Source organism: Lissotriton vulgaris, chromosome 4_1 (genome assembly GCF_964263255.1).
Source record: "Lissotriton vulgaris chromosome 4_1, aLisVul1.2, whole genome shotgun sequence".
In the NCBI taxonomy this organism is placed as follows: Eukaryota; Metazoa; Chordata; class Amphibia; order Caudata; family Salamandridae; genus Lissotriton; species Lissotriton vulgaris.
This window is the reverse complement of record NC_141691.1, coordinates 390,917,634-390,934,799: the sequence shown is the minus strand read 5'-3', so window position 1 is coordinate 390,934,799 and position 17,166 is coordinate 390,917,634. Positions and strand designations below refer to the sequence as shown.

At 44.1% G+C, this 17,166-nt stretch overlaps 1 protein-coding gene across 2 annotated transcripts in view; it reads left to right on the top strand.

Moving 5' to 3' along the window:
* The window catches only part of RPS6KA6 (ribosomal protein S6 kinase A6), a 600,906-nt gene that overhangs the window by 303,515 nt on the left and 280,225 nt on the right, over positions 1-17,166 (top strand). For both annotated transcript variants that reach the window (XM_086918765.1, XM_086918766.1), the window contains one exon: positions 1,802-1,866. In XM_086918765.1, coding sequence (XP_086774891.1) covers positions 1,802-1,866 — 65 coding nt within the window. The remainder of the gene's footprint in view (positions 1-1,801; positions 1,867-17,166) is intronic.

The following is a 17,166-nucleotide window of genomic DNA, read 5'->3' as shown; positions in this document are numbered from 1 at the left end:
TATCCCCTACCCTGATGTTATTGGGTACGGATTCCAAGCTGAACCTAGGGTAGGAAGAGGAAGCCCTAGTTTTTATGTCAGTTGCTGTACTCAAGGATTTTAATTTCGGCAGGCTGGAAAGATGTTACTGCTCCCTCCTTCCAGATGTGGCTCTCTAGACTATTGGGTATACATAATGTTGAGTCCAGTTTATATGAAATGAAGGGTGTTAAAAAACGGGAAATGGGAAGACGCTTCTGGGCTCCCATTACAAAGTGGAGGGAAGCAAGATTGTGATTTAGGAGGCAGTATGACAATGTTATTTATAGGAAAGCTTAGCCTGATTGGCCTATGGTAATTGACTTTTTATCACCATGCTTTTATCATCAACTGTGCATTTATTTTTTAATTGTTATTGCTAATCCTATGTATATTGGCTTTATGTCTATGTTAAATGAAGTGCTTTGTCCTTTTATTGCATCTTAACCCTAATCATTTTTTTTTTTTTTTTTAAGTTACTTAGGTCCAAAGGCCGTGAACTGAGGCATTTAGGTGTCCTTGTCAGTCTATTCTTGTTTCTGTGACTCCTTGTGTCAGAGTACATATCTTTCTGTCTCACCCTCTATTTTGTCCTTCTCCCAGTGGCAGTGCTTTCTAGTAACATGTCAATGGCTATCTGTTGTGGTGTCTGTCTTCATGCGATGATGCCAGTATCTATCTGGTGCAACATTGGGTCTGTTTCTCTCATCAATTTCATTTATTTTGATGTCCAGTTTTGTGGTATCCCTCTTGACAAGTTTTATTCTTCTGTTCCATGGTCTGTCTCCAATGCCTGATGTCAGTTTCCTTCCTATATATGAGTCTATATCTAAACTTTTCTAGCAATGGCAATGTTAGTCGCGTCTGTGTCTTGATGCAGTTTTGATGTCCCCCTTACTCAGTATTTAGTTTTCCTTGTCCGAGTTCTGTGTCCCCTGCCTGTCCTCTTTTTCCATTTCTATTGCCTTTTTTGCCCTTGTTTCTATATCTCCCCTTACTGACATTGGTGCCTCCATCTCCTATATCTGTATTGCCGATCTCTATGACTGCTCCTCTTTGTCGCTGTGTCTGACTTTCTGCCCCAGTGTGAATTTCTCTGAAGTAAAGTATTGTCCTCTTCTGCTTCTTTTGCATTCCTGATGCTTTCTTGCTCCAGTGTGTGTGGATTGCTTGTCTTTGTGTCATTCTTTCCTTCCTCGTGTTATGGGCTGTCTGTCAGTTGGCTATGTTAGTCTTTCACTTTCTTCTAGCCTAAACCACTTTTTCCAACAGTGTTATATCTTCTGCCACCAGCACAGCAAACTGCTAAGTGCTGGGCTCGTGCTGTGAAGATAATTAATCTAACTTTTGCAACAATGTTGTATTTTGTGGCACAGCAAATTGCTGATAGCTGGACACGTAGTACTGGTCTACTCAACCCTCAGGCTATAAATAATTAAATATCAACCTACTGCTCTATCAAGGGGCCATACACAACCATGTGCTCAACATACCTGCCCTTTTCAGCAGAGTGTCAATCTTGGGGGCCTGTGTTTCTTTGCACTAATTTCGTCCAGTTGCAGTCACTTACATGTCTTGATGCTCTACACGAATTATCTAGTTTTAAGGGTATGTGCAAAAAGTGCAGTAGTTAGGAAACCCTAAATAATGATGTGAACGATGCAGGTGTGTGACTGAAATAATATAATTATCAATGCTTTTAGAGAAATATAATTTAGAAGTAAACCATTGCAAGAGTATGTCTCTCAAATGTAATATTCAACACAGCTAATATTCCTCACAGGTGCTGGCCTTGATGGAGTTGAAGAAATAAAGAGGCATCCCTTTTTCTCAACTATTGACTGGAATGTAAGTTGAAAACAAATGTCTTGTATAAACAACTTATTTTTTTTATTTTCAAGGGCTGTTGCAGTTCCTCGTTTTGTACTGCAAAAACAATCACTAGTAGCGCCCACCACAATAATTAATATCATTAGGATAAATAAGCAGATAGTCCTTTAAATTAATAGAAGCCATTTTGACAGTTAAGTGTCAAACAACAGTTCAAGTGTCCTTCAATGTTCTGTTTTCATAACCCAACATTCTTATGTTCAGCGTATTGGGTGAAGATGCAGCTTACTTTAGCTCAGTTGAGTATCAAAAACAAATCAATTATTCTCCTCTGATAACGCAGGCTCCTATCCTAGCTTACTACTTTAAAAAAAGTGTCTTATGATGTAGCGTGTCGAGAGACCTATTTGTAGTACTCGTGTTACAAATTGAATGATTTGATTGATCTTCCTTTGTAGAATGCTAGCCTGTTCTCAACCTTTGCTGTCAGTTTTTGATAAAAGTGATAGTGTGACCTACCGTCTGTAGTCATGTCTCTTCTGCAGTATGGGAAGTTTTATTCATGTTCTTTAACATAGAAATCTGGAAGATGCAATCAGAAATTGAACCTCCTCAGGCTATAGCCTTATAACAGTGCCCAGTGGTTACTCATTTTTCTTCTACTTAAGCATTTATTGGCATACGATGTTGCCTGTTCTGCTTTCTATTTGCAGTCTTGCAGTTCTCCAAAAGAATCGTTCCCTCCTAAGCTGATAAGTGGAGCACACATTCTGATATGTCAGTACCTGCTGGATATTATTCCTGGTTTGAATCTGGATAGTTACTTAGAACCTTTTCTGGATAGCATTACCATGCCAATTTTGTATTTACGTCTCAACTTCAAGCACGATGTCGGCTTTGCGGAGATATTGAATCTGTTGCATTCTCTGATATGGGTGATAGGAAAAAAAAGACCGGCAGAGGAGGAGGGGAGGCAATTTGGGAAACAACCTTTACCACGCATATGCCTTTAGCAGATATACCTTCACAACACAAATGTTATATATATATATATATAATCACTGAAAAAACCATAGGTTATAGACCATATATAGTTAGGGATTAGCATTTACAAAACCTTATTTTATTTGCACAAAACCATTGAAATTCCATATATAGTTAGTTGCACTAACTATATATCGCGGACCCGCAATCCACTGCTAATGATGCCACATATTACATCATTCATGACATGGTCAGTGACATCACTGATGACATTACTGATGACATCTCAAATGATATATATATATATATATATATATTTGTCAGCAATGCGCCAAGCCAACATCTTTGCACAACCTACTCAAGGGATAATTTTACACTCACCGCTAAAGACTACAGCTACCAGGTTTCCTGTGAAGCACAGCGAGATGAGCCACGCCCACTCAGGGCGGCCCCGCTTTAAATAAAATGCATTTGAAGCGAAGTGGTGAGTGTCCTGTGCAATCTGTTCACGTCCATGAAGAAGGGGCGTGTCTGCCCCGAAACGCGTCGGACTTCTGATTTAATGCTTGGAGGGAGGCTGTGAGATCGATTGGGGCACAAGAAAGCTGGATGGTTTGGTGCGCCGTGGGCAGCCCTCCTGAAGCGCTTGGCGCATTGCTGACAAATATATATATATATATATATATATATATATATATATATATATGTAATTATTCAATCTGGATTGTTAAAGAGCACGGCTAATCATCCATTAGGGTCTCAAGGCACTGGGGTGGTACAGTTCTGCAGTTCAGTCGAAGAGCCAGCTCTTGAGGTCCTTCCTGAGTTGAGACAGTGAGGGTGATTGCCTGAGATTTAGCGGAAGAGAGTTCCATGTCTTTGTGGTGAGGTAGAGGAAGGATCTTCCTTGACCGTGGTCTTGTGGATCTGTGGGATAGTGGCCAGGCCCAGGTTGGCGGAGCGTAGATGTCCGGTGGGAGTGTAGAAGTAGAGGCAGTAGTTGAGTGTCCAGGTCCGATGTTGTGGAGGGCCTTGTACTTTTATGTTTAAACTACTTCATAAAAATTCAAAATTTACCAAAACTACGTATGGAAGAAAAGATGTGACAATAATACATCATATTTCACAGAAAGATTAAAGGATTAAAATAAGGGTTTTTAGGAAGTGAGAAGATTTTTCTTTTCATTTGCATCATTTTGAGAGGGCCAAACGTTATCAATCCTTTATAACCTCTATAGGTGTGAGTGCATCTCCTCGTCTTTTTTTAGGCCAAAAGGGGGCTAGGGTCCTAAAAGACAAAATGTGATGTGATTCCCTTCGTCTCAAAGTCTTTTCCCGATTGCCATCTCTCACATGGCGATCGACCATTTCCACTGCATAGAATTTAAATTTCTTCCAGTCACCGGCATGGCATTGTTCCATGTGTCCAGCAACAGCATAACTCTGATCCTTGTTAGCTGTTGCCCTCATATGCTCAAAGATGCGTTTCTTGAGTTTGCAAACCGTATTTTTCTTTCTGCATCACTAATCATAATTTCTATGGCAAAATGAACCCCTCATTTTGTTCCTTTGCAAATTAAATCTTTTAAGTGATACTAATTTATTCCAATGAAGATGGCTTTAGGCGTGCCATACTTTTGTCATAAGTGGGACTGTTAGCGCTCTAGTTGTTCTTTTGAACACTCTGGGACATTCTGTCATTGGGCTATACTTGGGCTACATCTGGGTGATATTTGTGCTACATTTGGGCTCTTTTGTCTCTGGTGGCCATTTTGGGAGACTTATTTGTTATGAAGTTTCCTAATTTCCTCATTTACTATAGTCTTCTCAGTAGGAAATACTTTCCATTTTTTACTTTGATTCCATCAAGAAGGCATTCAGATGTGACACACATTTGCAATAAACTCAGAACATTTGCACTTTAGTTGCTTATTAGATCACTGTAGTAAAGCTACTGCTCACCAGGGAAGTCTGCTGCTAGTATTGAAAGTGCATGTTTCAGTCTGCAAGTCAGAATTTTCTAATGAAATAGAAGAGGATTTGAGAAGTCACTCAAAATGTGCCCTAATTTTTCTTTCTGCAGCACTAATCATACTTTCTATGGCAAAAAGAACCCCCTCATTTTGTTTGTCATAAGTAGGACTGTTAGTGCTCTAGTTGTTCTTTAAAACACTCGGGAAAGCTGCAGTAGAACACAGAAGAATCAACTGACAGTCTCTGCCCTTGTTGGATGTACATGTTTTACTGAGAACGTCGGGCTTCATTCTCACATGACTGAGAAAGATAATCTGAATTTATAGGAAATATGCTCTCAATTTAGCTTATAGATCACCTTCCAAACCTTGGTGGGAAAAGCAAGAGAAAATAGTTTTCTCTTAAACATGATTCATGATATCCCAACAGAAGGCTTTTTCACATGGTAAAATCACCTTAGAATACACCACAATTCCTAAAATTAGTATGGCACAATCAACAAATGATTTATAATGTAACTAAAGTCCTAAAACGTTCTATTAACTGCAATGCTTTTTAATGAGGTGCTATCATGTATATAGGTCCCAAGATGGTTGCCAACACTTCTTGGATGAAGTGCTGACAGCCAATCAGATCTCACAATGAGATGTGTGGTTAGGCTCTTCCCAGATATATGTATATTTATTTTTCCATTAATATTTAAAAAACTACTGAACGGATTTACACCATTTAACAAAAAGGCTCTGTCTGAAACAAGGGCTACCTTTTTGCCAAATTTGGTGTCATTCCGTTCAGCACTTCGGGCTGTAGCCGTGTCTAAAATTTCCTATGGAAAAAACACGTTTTGGGACCCCTCTTTTTTTCTTGGCTCCCACTTTCCGAATCACCCCAAAACTTTCAAGATAGGAGCGGACCGGAGAGGTCCATAAGTTTTGAAAATTTCGCAAAGATTCGTCAGCCGGCGACAAAGTTATTGGGAATTGCATGTTATGATTTTCCAATAGAAACTAGGTCCTAACTATAGCTACCTACTGATGTCATGAGTGATGTCACTGACCATGTCATGAGTGATGGAATATGTGACGTCATCAGCAGTGCATTGCGGGCGCGCGAGTTATAGTTAGCTGAACTAACTATAACGGGGGAATTTCAATGGTTTTGTATGAGTGAAATGTCCAGCTAACTATAACATGTGTGAAACCTATGGGTTTTTTGTGAATTTCTAAGGCTTTTTAAATACTAATTCCTAACTATAACGTGTGTGAAACCTATAGTTTTTTAAGTGAATTTCTAAGGTTTTTTCAATGCTAATTCCCAACTATAACGTGGCTGAAACCTATGGTTTTTTCAGTGAATTTCAAAGGTTTTGTAGATGATAATTTTTAAATGTATTAATTGTTATATTTTTTTATACTGATTTACTACATTATTTAAAATGATTTATTTTTAGATATTTTATTTTTTAAATTACATTACATATTTTTAATATAAATTGAAAAAATGTTTTTAAAAATATTGAAATTGTAATATTTTTAATTTATTTAATATTTTCTTTAATATATATTTTATATATCAGGCAATGATATCCTATGGAAGAAAATTCAAGTTACTGGTAAGTACAGTTAAATTTACTTTTCAGGAATAGTAGTGAGATAGATTTGGGGATTAATTCCTCTTCAATCCTGAGGTCCCCTGTGAGCCAACTAGCCCACCAGGTACCTCCAGTATGCGCCAGGCAACTGTGTTGCAGAGAGGTGTTCAAAGGGCACGCCCCCTTTTTACAACACTCTGCAACACAGCTTTGTGGCGCTGGCTGGAGATACCTGTTGGACTAGTTGCCCCCTAGGGGACTTCTGGATTGAACAGCAATTAATTCCCCAACTTAAAATGCACCTCTGGAGATGTTTGCACTCACATCACCTCAAGCCCCACCCCTACCTTCACCACTGTGCAAACGCGCCCTGTAGAATGTTCTAAGTTGGGGGAATAAGTCCCCTTGCATATTGGGGGTCCCTGGAGGCCAACTAGCCCACCAGGAACCTCCAGTATGCGCCAGGAGGCTGCGTTGCAGAGAGGTGTAATGAGGCCACGTCCCTTTTTACACCTCTCTGCAATGCTGCCCCGGGTGCGTTTGCAGAGGGGGAACTAATTCCCCTTGCATACTGGGGGTCCATGGGGGCCAACTAGCCCACCTGGAACCTCCAGTATGCGCCAGGGGGCTGCATTGCAGAGAGGAGTAATTAGGCCACGCCCCTTTCAACACTGCCCACGGACACGTTTGCAGACGGGGAACTAATTCCCCTTGTATACTGGTGGTCCCTGGGAGCCAACTAGCCCACCAGGAACCTCCATTATGCACCAGGGGGCTGCATTGCAGAGAGGTGTAATGAGGCCACGCCCCTTTTTACACATCTCTACAACGCAGCCCCCTGGCGCGTTTGCAGAGGGGTAACTAATTCCCCTTGCATACCAGGGGTCCATGGGGGCCAACAAGCCCACCTGGAACCTCCAGTATGCGCCAGGGGGCTGCATGCAGAGAGGTGTAATGAGGCCACGCCCCTTTTTACTCCTCTCTGCAACGCCGCCCACGGGCACATTTGCAGAGGGGGAGCTAATTCCCCTTGCATATCGGGGGTCCATGGGGGCCAATTAGCTCACCAGAAACCTCCAGTATGCACCAGGGGGCTGCATTGCAGAGAGGTGTAATGAGGCCATGCCCCTTTTTACACATCTCTGCAATGCAGCCCCTGGTGCTTTTTCAGAGGGGGAACTAATTCCCCTTGCATACTGGAGGTCCCTGGGGGCCAACTAGCCCACCAGGAGCCTCCAGTATGCTCCAGGGGGCTGTGTTGCTTTGCCCCGGGCGGTGGTGGTCCCGCGGGCAGTGTGGGGGGGGATTGGGCACCCCCCACACTTCTTTTTCACTATGCCCCCGGGATTTGGTCCCCCAGGGGGGTAATTTGAAAAAAAGAACAGGTTTAAAAAAAATTTGGGGGGGGTGGGGGTCCTTGTGGGACCACCTGTGCAGGCTTAGGGGGTCAGAGTGTTTCTACCCTGCCCCCTTTTTGCGTTCTACACGTTTGTTTTTTTGCTTTCTTGTGCCTCGGTCTACTGAGGCACAAGATGCCTACCAACACTTCCTGGTTTGGAGTGTTGACAGACAGTTGACAGCCAATCAGCATGCAGCTCGTGCTCGGAAAGGTACGTGTACGGTACGTGTACCTGTATGAGTACGGTACGCGTACGGTAAGCGCCTATAGATATACTTATGATTTTACTTATGATTTTACTTATGATTTTCTCAGGAACTACTGAACGGATTTACACCATTTAACAAAAAGTGTGATCTGTGAGCTGAACTCTACCTTTTTGCCAAATCTGGTGTAATTCCGTTCAGCAGTTCGGGCTGTAGCCCTGGCTAAAGGTCCTATGGAAAATTGCATGGGAAAACCCGTTTTGGGAACCCCTTTTTTCTCGGCCCCCGCTTGTTGAATCACCCCCAAACTTCCAGGGAAGGAGTGGAGCGGAGCAGGCCATTTTCTTGGAGAAATTTGCGAAGATTTGTCCACCGGCGCCAAAGTTATTCCAAATAGATATTGCGGATTTCCTATGGAAACTAGGTCCTAACTATAACTACCTACTGGCGAAAGCCAGTAGGTAATATATATATATATTCACTGAAAAAAACATAAGTTTCACACACCTTATAGTTACGAATTAGCATTTAAAAAACCTTAGAAATTCACTGAAAAACCATAGGTTTCACACATGTTATAGTTAGCTGGACATTTCACTCAAACAAAACCATTGAAATTCCCCCGTTATAGTTAGTTCAGCTAACTATAACTCGCGTGCCCGTAATGCACTGCTGATGACATCACATATTACATCACTCATGACCTGGTCAGTGACATCACTCATGACATCACTGTTGACATCTCAAATGACATCACTGATGACCTCACTGATGACATCATCCTCGAGAAAGAGTGGCAGACCTCCTCTCAGCGTAATATAACCCTTGATACACACATTCAAAAATAGAAACTAACATTTTTTAAATATAATAATTGTTATATTTTTTTATATTGATTTACTACATTATTTTAAATTATTTATTTTTGAATATTTTATTTTTTAAATTACATTACATATTTTTAGTATAAATTGGAAAAAATGTTTTTAAAAATATCGAAATTGTAATATTTTTTATTTATTTATTATTTTCTTTAATATATATTTTATATATCAGGCAATGATATCCTATGGAAGGAAATTCAAGTTACTGGTAAGTACAGTTAAATTTACTTTTCAGGAATAGTAGTGAGATAGATTGGGGGATTAATTCCTTTTCAATCCTGAGGTCCCCTGTGAGCCAAATAGCCCACCAGGTACCTCCAGTATGCACCAGGCAGCTGTGTTGCAGAGAGGTGTTCAAAGGGCACGCCCCCTTTTTACAACACTCTGCAACACAGCTTTGTGGCGCTTACTGGAGATACCTGTTGGACTAGTTGCCCCCTAAGGGACCTCTGGATTGAACAGGAATTAATTCCCCAACTTAAAACGCGCCACAGGGCATGTTTGCACTCACATCACCTCAAGCCCCGCCCCCTACCTTCACCACTGTGCAAACACGCCCTGTAGAGTGTTCTAAGTTGGGGGATTAAGTCCCCTTGCATGCTGGGGGTCCCTGGAGGCGAACTAGCCTATCAGGAACCTCCAGTATGCGTCAGGAGGCTGCGTTGCAGAGAGGTGTCATGAGGCCATGCCCCTTTTTACACCGCTCTGCAACGCAGCCGCCGGGCGCGTTTGCAGAGGGGGAACTAATTCCCCTTGCATACTGGGGGTCCATGAGGGCCAACTAGCCCACCTGGAACCTCCAGTATGCGCCAGGGGGCTGCATTGCAGAGAGGTGTAATGAGGCCACGACCCTTTTTACACCTCTCTGCAACGCAGCCCACGGGCACGTTTGCAGAGTGGTAACTAATTCCCCTTGCATACTGGGGGTCCCTGGGGGCCAACTAGCCCACCAGGAACCTTCAGTATGCGCCAGGGGGCTGCATTGCAGAGAGGTGTAATGAGGCCACACCCCTTTTTACACCTCTGTGCAACGCAGTCCCGTGGCGCGTTTGCAGAGGGGGAACTAATTCCCCTTGCATACTGGGGGTCCATGGGGGCCAACTAGCCCACCTGGAACCTCCAGTATGCCCCACGAACTGCATTGCAGAGAGGTGTAAATAGGGGCGTGGCCTCATTACACCTCTCTGTAACGCAGCCCCCTGGCGCGTTTCCAGTGTGGGAACTAAATCCCCTTGAATACTCGGGGTCCCTGGTGGCCAAGTAGCCCACCAGGAACCTCCAGTATGCGCCAGGGGGCTGTGTTGCAGAGAGGTGTAATGAGGCCATGCCCCTTTTTACACCACTCTGCAACGCAGCCCCCTGGCGCATACTGGAGGTTCCTGGTGGGCTAGTTGGTGCTTAGGGACCCCCAGTATTCAAGGCGATTTAGTTTCTCCTTTGGAAACGCGCCAGGGGGCTGCGTTGCAGAGAGTTGTAATGAGGCCATGCCCCTTTTTACACCTCTCTGCACCGCAGCTCCTTGGCGCATACTGGAGGTTCCTGATGGGCTAGTTGGCCCCCAGGAATCGCCCAGTATTCAACGGAATTTAGTTCCCCCTCGGGAAACGCGCCAGGGGGCTGCGTTGCAGAGTGGTGTAATGAGGCTACGTCCCTTTTTATACCTCTCTGCTACACAGCCCCCTGGAGCATACTGGAGGTTCCTGGTGAGATAGTTGGCCCCCAGGGAACCCCATTATTCAATGGGACTTAATCCTCCAACTTAGAATGTTCTACGAGGCGCATTTGCACAGTGGTGAAGGTATGGGGTGGGGCTTGAGGTGGTATGTGTGCAAACCTGCTCTGTGGTGCGTTTTAAGTTGAGGAATTAATTACTTTTCAATACAGAGGTCCCCTAGGGGCCAACTAGCCCAATAGGTACCTCCAGTAAGCGCCACGGAGCGGCGTTGCAGAGTGTTGTAAAAAGGGGGCGTGCCCTCTGAACACCTCTCGGCAACACAGCTCACTGGCGGATACTAGAGGTACCTGGTGGGCTAGTTGACCCACAGGGGACCTCAGGATTGAAGAGGAATTAATTCCCCAACTTAAAATGCGCCACAGGGCGTGTTTGCACACATCACCGCCCCCTTCCTTCACTATTGAGCAAAATATTCCTCTAAAAACAGCAGAACTACGAATTCTGATTTACTCACCTTTTATCACGAGAGACGTCAGTGCTGCATCTTTGAGCCCAGTACGGACCCTGAAAAGTAAATCTAAGCGTATTTACCAGTAACTTGTATTTCTTTCCATGGGAATCTATTGTATGGTTTTCACCAGAAAAGTTTTTAAGTGCCTATTTTTGAAACGTACAAATATTCCTCTAAAATCAGCCGAACTACAAATTCTGATTTACTCACCTGTTATCAGGAGAGACCTATTTGCTGCATCTTTCAGCCCAGTACTGACTAATTTTAACCGTACTTGCCAGTAACCGGAATTTCCTTTCATAGGAAATCATTGCCTGCTATATAAAATATATAAATTAAAAAATACATTACAAAAAATATTACAATTTCAATATTTAATTTTTTTTCCAATTTATATTAAAAATATGTATTGTAATTTAAAAAATAAAATATCTAAAAATAAATACTTTAAAACAATGTAGTAAATCAGTATAAAAAAATAACAATTAATACATTTAAAAATTATCATTTACAAAACCTTTGAAATTCACTGAAAAAACCATAGGTTTCAGCCACGTTATAGTTAGGAATTAGCATTTAAAAAACCTTAGAAATTAACTGAAAAAAACATAGGTTTCACACGTTCTAGTTAGATGGACATTTCACTCATGCAAAACCATTTAACTTCCCCCATTATAGTTAGTTCAGCTAACTATAACTCGCGCGCCCGCAATGTACTGCTGATGACGTCACATATTACATCACTCATGACATGGTCAGTGACATCACTCATGACATCACTGAACTAGAACGGGGGAATTTCAATGGTTTTGTATGAGTGAAATGTCCATCTAACTATAACATGTGTGAAACAAATGTTTTTTTCAGTGAATTTCTAAGGTTTTTTAAATGCTAATTCCTAACTATAACTTGGCTGAAAACTGATAGATATGATTGATAGATATATATATTAGATAGATATGATTGATAGATATAATAGATAGATAATTATAGCTAGGTCCTGGTTTCCATAGGAAAAACATTTTTTGTTTTGCTAATAACTGCCATTATTTTACAAATCTTTCCCAAATTTTCAAAACTCCGTTGCCACTCCCTTCAGCTGCTGTCTTGAAAGTTTCGGGGTAATCCGCCAAGCTGGGGCCGAGAAAAAGTGGGGGTCCCGAATGTGTTTTACCTATGGTATTACCCGTAGGGAATTTACACACAGCTACAGCCTGAACTGCTGAATGAAATTACACCATATTTAGCATAAAGGTAGGTATAGGTCCAGAGAAGTACCTTGTTCTGATTTTGTGTAAATCTGTTCATCAGTTTTTGAGATATTAACCAAAATCCAAATTTGTGTACATCGGAACTCGGATCCTGGAAGTGCTGCAGACATCTTGGGACTCGGCTTCAGCCAAGTCCCACTAACAAATCATGAAATAAAAAAGAACTGGGGGCAGGGTAGGAATATCCTGGCCCCTTGGCCTCTTGGAAGGGGGTGGGGAGGTACCCGCAGGGTCCCTGCCCCGGCCAGAAATCATTTTGTTTTTTCAGCGGGAGTACCACTGGATGCGTGGACTCCTGTGCTTCTGTAATGTTTAGTCACAAGGGGTACCAGGTTCCGGGTGAATGTGGGATTATAATAATATGCGGGGTGCCCGCGCAGCACTTTCCACGCCCCACGGACAGCCACCTCCCCAGGGCAAATGTTTATAGATAATTGAGGAGGACCTAAGCGGCCCCTTTGCAGCCCCGGGGACTGCCACCTCCCCAAGGCATTTAAAAATTGTGAGTGGGCCCGCTGAGCCCATCCACGCCGCTTTACCAGGCTAAACATCCAACATTAATGCGGTGGCATGTGCTCCACCTGCACAGTCCCGGCGACTGACACCTCCCTGGGCTGAAATAAATTAAGATCGGGGGTAAGTTCTGGGATTGAGAGGGGCGGAGGTCTCCAGGCCATAAATGGCTCCATGAGGTGGCTGCACGTCCGCTCTCAATCACAGAACTTACCCCTGGGGGTGTGGTGGTCCCCGGAGCATGGGGTACATGACAAAACCTCCGACCTTAACCCACACAACCACTTACATACCCCTTCACACATCCATAGAAGCACTCACTCGCACTCCAATTCAAACACTGACACACCCACTCACTAATCAATACAGCCACTCACACAACACCTCACTCACCCACACACCCACTATTACAGCCACTAACACACCCATACACACAAGGATGCATACTGTCATGCAGTCACTCACAAATTATATGTTAGAAGTAGTATCACTCAGTAGTAGTGCAACTAGTATACAAATTCAACTTTTTAAGAAGGTTAGTATATATGTTTAACAATGATAAACTCTTGGGGGGAGTGGTCTCACACAGCAGCCAGATGGCCGTCTGTGAGATTGCTCTGCCAATTGAGATATATATCCTGTATAATCCTACCATGCTGGGGGCTCCCATCGGCCCATAAACACTGGCACAACCTGCATAAGACCTAATGGCCACTAACCTTTAACTCTAAGGGGTTGGTGACCCCTGCCCCTTGGATAACGGAGCGGGAGGGATTGGTGGCATGCCTGCAGCCTACCTACCATGCTGCAGGTGTGAAGCCTCGGAGGCTGGGCCCAGCTGGATGTGGTCCGATCTGCACCCGTTGCTGTTGGGGGCCATGCACTGTGCACTGCGATGCTTGGGGACCCAGTGCACAGTGAGATCATCAAGATGCTAAGACATGCCGTTGAGGGCGGCACTCGTGGGGTGGAGTAGTTCTGGCCAACGCAAAGGAGATTAGGTAAGCCGGGGGGGGGTGAGGAGAACAGGAATCCGGTGCCCATTTGGAGAACCCCACCTCCCGCATGCACTCGGCTACCCAGACTTCAGCAGCGCCCTGCTCCTGCCACTATATTGGGCAGTTTGCACCAGCCGGGCCCTGCCTGGCCCCGGTTGCTGAGGGTGGAGGCCTCTGCTGGTCTGCGCTGATTGTGAGACAGAGCGACTCTAGAGGCCACAGATGGCAACAGAAGTGGCACCAATCTACGTGGGCCATCCGTCATCTGCTAACTGCCACCGCTTTGTAAGTCACAGCTGCAATTGGCTCCCCACAACATGGGGTTCAAACCATTACCTAACTTTGCAATTTTCTGTAGCTCGAACTTCCCAGACTGCACCTGTTGAGCATTCTATCGCTAACAACCGCTAGCTTGCCTATTAATCAACGTCCTGTGCCAGCTCAATGCTCCTCCCTTCTGTTGACACTGGGTGCCGGATTGGAGCTGTGTCTTGCTCCTGCCCCCCTAGATCGTCAGTGTAGGGGGCCGTGGTGGGGCCTTGTGCAAACTAGATGGATATTCCCCTCTTCCTCTGGCCAGACCTTTACCTAAGGGAGAGGACATTTCTTACTCTGGCACCCACCCAACTATAGCTGTTAGACACAACTTGTTCAGAGGGCACTGACTGCCTGTCTATTCCACGATGAGTAAACATGACGCCAAGCAGAGAAAACTCTCCTTCGAGAGCAGGTGCTCTACCCGTCAAATTGAATATTCCCACGAGCCTGACGCTGATTCGCCACAGCTAGAGGAGAACACAATGCAAGATGCAGATTTCCGGACAATACTCATGGATGTTTAAGCATGTCTAAAGACCATAGACTCCAAGTTGGATATTCTCATGAATCGACTCTACCATGCCAAGCAACAAGTTGATAAGCATGATACAATGCTAGACCACTTGGAAACTAGAGTATCAGACGCGGTCTCCAAGGAACAACTTTTCAGGATGGACAAAGTGCTAAGGCTAATTAAGACAAAGAACGAGGACCTGGAGGCCTGCTCAAGACGCAACAATGTCCGTATACTAGAGAAACCGGAAACCCAAGACATTTCAAGAATGGAGGACCACATCTAGACACTGTTGCGGGATATATTTGGTGCAGACCTGTCTCCAGTTTTCATAGTTGAAATGGCCCATAGATTATTAGGTCCCAGACCGCTGGTGGGTGCCACCCCGCCCCATCGTAGCCCGTCGCTATCACAATGTGGTCCTCAAGTTGGCTCCGAACGTGGGTCAATACAACATCTTGGGAACAATATCTCCTTCTTTCCTGAATTCACCATGGCGGTTCAGGCGGCCCACTGAGATTTCATACCAGCCAAGAGTATACTTCAACAAGTTGATGTGCCGTACACCCTCCTATACCCTGTCAAGTTGAGGATCTCCTGTAAGGGCAAAATGCATTTTTTCACCGAGGCAAAATCTGCCCTAAAATTCGCCAAACAGGCTTCTAAGAATCACCGAACTCAGGCGACTTCACCACATTCTCCTACCGGAACTCCGCTTAGTGACAATGATTGATTTGTTCCTTAATCTATCATGTATGGCCAGTCAACTGCTTGCTGGTGCCGGGGGTGGACTGTGCCCAGAGGATAAAACCTAATACCAAGCTGATGATGATTCAATGGTACTGCTAATGTTATGCTTTCTGTCCACATTGTTGAGCAAACTGTTATGCTTTCATTTCCTTTGGGGATCCCCGGTCCGATAGTCCGTCCACCCAACTGTTATGGCAGAGCTATTTGCCTGGTGAATCCACGTCCCCAAGGGTTAATTCCCATTTGCTTCATTTGGTTTTTTTTTGCTTTTGTCACTTTCTTTCCTTTATTGAGAGGGTTGGATGTCCCAACCTGTTTGGGGGATTGATCTGGGTAGGAGGAACTTTTGGATCCACTTAAAACACAGTTTTCCTTCAGTTTGGGATGCAGCGGTAGGTGGGTTTTTTCCAACACGACTGACTGTGTGGTGTGTTCTCAACTAGTCACTATGGATAATCAATGTAGCTCTCTCCATGTCATTCAGTGGGGAGAGAGGGGGCGGTGAGTTGAGGTTTTTGTAGTTTTGTTGGCTAATTGTCATGCTCTGTTACTCTGCTGTAAGATCTTTAATCACACATTGGACTCTGTGTCTGCTGTTCCACCTCATGTCACTCCGTTTAATCCTATGTTATACAGGCCCGGATCAAAGCAGATAGCATGGCTTCAGTGTCCTGCCTCACTTGTAACATACGTGAACTAAATGACAGCAGGAAGTCACGGTTGGTCCACACCTATCGTAACCGACACAAAATTGATGTCTGTTTCTTACAAGAGACCCACCAGGACAAAGCATCTACACCTGGACCCCAGTCACCTGGATGGGGCAAAATTTACTCCTTGACCTATTCCAAACACGCCAGCGGAGTCACTATATTTTTTAAAAAGGGCCTACCTTGGCAAACATCTAATTCTCGTTACGATACAGAAGGACGTTTATACGTCCTGGTGGGGGGGGGGGGCATGTGCCCCCCTTTGCACATATTGTGTATACCCCTGGGACCTGGCACATATTGTGTATACCCCTGGGACCTGGCCCTTCCGGGGTGGCTTAAGATTACAGTATTACATAAGCTTCCACTTCTGTTTTTTTTTTCCAGCAGGAACTGTGGATCCAGCTCGACTCCCGCAAATATAGTTTTTTTACATGCTTTTTTCGCCCTGTAGGACCCCCACTTAAGATGCCTAGGGGGTCAGGGTATTTCTATCATGCCTCCTCTTTTTCTTTGTTTAACTTTTTTTCTGAGACTCTGGCCGAGTTCCAAGATGGCTACCAACACTTGATGGTTTGAAGTGTTGACAGCCAATCAGATATCAGCACGAAATCTGGAGGGGTCACAGATTCCCCACGTCCCTATATATACCGTTGGAGATTTATTTTAATAACTCTGCAACTACTGAACAGATTCACACCAAATCACAAAAAGGCACTCCCCTGAATCAGTCTCTACCTTCCTGCCAAATTTGGTGTAAGTCCGTTCAGCAGTTCGGGCTGTAGTTGTGTCTAAAGTTCCTATGGAAATTAACATTGGGAAAATACGTTTTGGGACCCCAGTATTCCTCTGCTCTCGCTTGGTAGCTCACCCTCAAACCTTTAAGACAGCAGCTGAAGGGAGTGCAAACTAGTTTTGATAATTTCGCAAGGTTTCATCAAACAACGCCAAAGGTATTGGCAAATGAAAAGTAGCTTTTTGTATGGAAACTATGGTTTAACTATAACTACATACTGGTGA